We start from the raw sequence: 2,907 nt of genomic DNA, 5'->3' as shown, positions 1-2,907 counted from the left end.
AACGATAGCAAAAATTAGTTATGTAAAAATTATTTAATACTCCACATTTAGGGGGGCCACAAGGGGGTCCAAAATTGTTGTCACAGGTGCACTGGCCCCCCTTGCCCCCCCTCCCCCCACAGAACCGCTAGTGATCATGACATGTTGACCCTTTTTATGAGGTGTAGTGACTCACACTCTCTTCACATTGATCATATTAACAAGTAGGATTGCGCGTGTCGTAGCATTGAGTGGTCGTATCGTTGGTCTGATGTGAGTATCCCTGGCCCTGGTAGTTCAGATGACCAGAGCCAGCGCGGCTGCCTCTATGGAGAAGAGATGGTCATCCTCTACCTCGGGACAGTACAGCCTCATGAACTCAGCCAGGCGAAGGAGGTACTCTATGTTGTGGCCCGTGTTGCCTCTGCAGATGGCAATCTGAGCAGCTATCTCTGTGGGAGTGGCAGGCCCAAGGTATATGGGGTTGTCAGGGGTGGCGATGTAGACCAGGGCGAGCAAAGACCCTTGGCACTTCTCTCTGGGAGTGAACTCCACCATCTTGGTGACGTAGCCCCCCAGCACAGCCTCTATCACATTCAGATACTGCAGAGACTCCTCCATTTGGGAGTCGCTGACCTCGTAGGCTACCCCCCAGGTGCAAGCCTGCAGTGAAAAGAGATGGATGTTAAACTGGGGCAGGAGAAGTAGGTAATCAGATTGAATATATAGAATATATTGATAATTTTGACCAAGACGCGCACCTACAGCAAGACATCAATATCACTTGAGAAAGTATCCGAGCCAGCGAAACAGCAACCCTCTGTCTTAGCACGTGTAGCCCGTGTATCTGATGCCGTATGGCCAAAAAGAGTATGACGTGTTATTATTTTTGGCCAAATAGCATCAGATACATGGGCTACAGATACTAAGAAAGAGGGGTGCTGTTTGCCTCGCTCGGATGCTTTCTCTGGTGAAATGGATTCAGCCTCTTGCGAAATGAAGGAAAATGATGAAACATGGATAGACACGAATGAGAAATCATACATTTTTGGGGAATTCCCTTGGAATCCATGAATACACACCACTTTGTAGGCTGAATGTCATTACACTTACGGTGTTTGTAATAGATTTCTTCCATTCAAATTGCGGGTGTACAGTGCACTGTTCAGATACTGGACTTATTTTGGAGTAGATGAACATGCGCAGGTAACCTACTTAAAGGAGTAGTTCACTATTTTACAACTTGATGTTAGATGGTTCCTCACTCTGAAAATAGTCTATGGGCCAAGAGAAACTGTAAACCATTGATGTGTTTTCTTTAAACAGCCACTACAAACTTCAACTAACTTTAGCCAACACAAGCTAACAATCAATCTACTTTTTGAAGTGATTTGTTTGACAATCAGATAAAAACATAATGGCTGGTTGTGTTCATGACACATTAAAAGGACAAAGTTAAATTACATGTCTTTACTATAAAGCCCATAAAAAAATAGAGACCCCTCTAATGTCACAGTATAATTTGCACTCTGGATGCCACTTTCAAGTGAATTTACAGATGTATGCTAAAATCATTATATCAAATCCTGACCTTGAATCCAAACACTGTAACAAGTGTTTTGGAATTGATGTATGATTTATTTGATCAGGGAAATGTACAAAACCTAAGCTCAACGATTTAATATATTTATATATATATATATATATATATATATATATATATATATAGAGAGAGAGAGAGAGAGAGAGAGAGAGAGAGAGAGAGAGAGAGAGAGAGAGAGAGAGAGAGAGAGAGAGAGAGAGAGAGAGAGAGAGAGAGGGGAGAGAGAGAAAAAAATCCGCCCTGCATCGATTAAGGTTCAATATGTTAAGCCCACCCCGCCAGTGTCAATGTATTTTACAACACAAAGTACAGTACTTATTCATGGTAGACAGGATCAAAACAAATGTGAGCTGTAGGTGTGTTCTGGGTTATTTTGAAACAAGGCCACTTACATCATGATCTTCCACTAAAGTCACCACTCTACCTGGCTGTGGAGGATAAGGACCATAGAGATAAGGACAGAGATGAACAGAGCACATGAGGATCAACGCACAGACACGTGTATTGTTTAACCAATTCATTTCCACTTAGGCTAGAGTAGCCTACTACATGTGAGCCTATCAGGTTAGGTATTTTGGGCCATGCCAGACCTTTATGTACATTGACATTTCCATAACCAATATGTTTGCATCACAAATCAGACTTTTTTTTATTAGACTTTTCATTTGACTTCCCACTTTCTGAAGCTCAACAGTTTGATCTGAGATAATATTCTGTCTGTCTACAGCAGCAGCAAATACACTGATTACATTTCTGAAGGTAGACTTACCAAGTCTTTGTCTCCTCGATGAAAATTGTCGCCATGCCAGAAGCGTCTGCTATATCCTTTGATATAACCGACGTTGTTTCTCTTGTATTTGAAGTCTGGTTTCCAGACTAATGAGCCATATCCGAATATCCACAGGCTGGGTTTTTCTGATGCAGTAATGTCCAGAAGCGTCATTATGGTTAGTTGGTCGTGTTCAGGTAATATGTAAGAGAAGATGTAAAGTGTTGCCAATTTTCTTCTGTCAAGAAATAGCCCGCTGGGCACACACTGGTTGAATCAAAGTTGTTTCCACGTTGAACCAAAGTGGAATAGACGTTTAATTGAGGTGTGTGGCCAGTGGGAGCTGTTATACGATGTTACCGGTGGAGCTCCCTCTCCTTTGTAGATGCTTTCCGAAGCATGAGACCGCTAAACTATTCGCTATAAATGCATATCGCCGACCATGGTTTTTCCTAGGCGTTTCGAATAGTATTGCTAATGGGTAATAACCCTATCATAATAACCCTATCATAGTCTACCCAAATATGTTGATAAAATGTAAAAGAGCTGATGCATA

At 42.0% G+C, this 2,907-nt stretch overlaps 1 protein-coding gene across 1 annotated transcript; it reads right to left on the bottom strand.

The window, feature by feature from the left end:
- Positions 1–276: 276 nt before the first annotated feature.
- Positions 277–2,619, bottom strand: LOC115172088 (glutathione-specific gamma-glutamylcyclotransferase 1-like). The gene is made up of 3 exons (XM_029729273.1): positions 2,352–2,619; positions 1,975–2,010; positions 277–642 (listed from the first exon to the last, which is right to left on the bottom strand). Exons 1-3 carry the CDS (start codon positions 2,523–2,525, stop codon positions 277–279), a joined length of 576 nt encoding a protein of 191 aa, XP_029585133.1. The 5' UTR covers positions 2,526–2,619.
- Between the last annotated feature and the right edge of the window lie 288 nt (positions 2,620–2,907).

Source organism: Salmo trutta, chromosome 33 (genome assembly GCF_901001165.1).
Source record: "Salmo trutta chromosome 33, fSalTru1.1, whole genome shotgun sequence".
Lineage (NCBI taxonomy): Eukaryota > Metazoa > Chordata > Actinopteri > Salmoniformes > Salmonidae > Salmo > Salmo trutta.
Note: the sequence above shows the minus strand (reverse complement) of the source record. Positions and strands in the feature narration are given on the sequence as shown.

Bases quoted from the DNA above. Each gene is read 5' to 3' on its own strand.
- LOC115172088 (XM_029729273.1), bottom strand. From the start codon at position 2,525: ATGACGCTTCTGGACATTACTGCATCAGAAAAACCCAGCCTGTGGATA. The intron at 2,011-2,351 runs GTAAGTCTACCT...TATCCTCCACAG, and splicing joins ATCGAGGAGACAAAGACTTG to CCAGGTAGAGTGGTGACTTT. The intron at 643-1,974 runs GTAAGTGGCCTT...TTTTCACTGCAG, and splicing joins CTTTAGTGGAAGATCATGAT to GCTTGCACCTGGGGGGTAGC.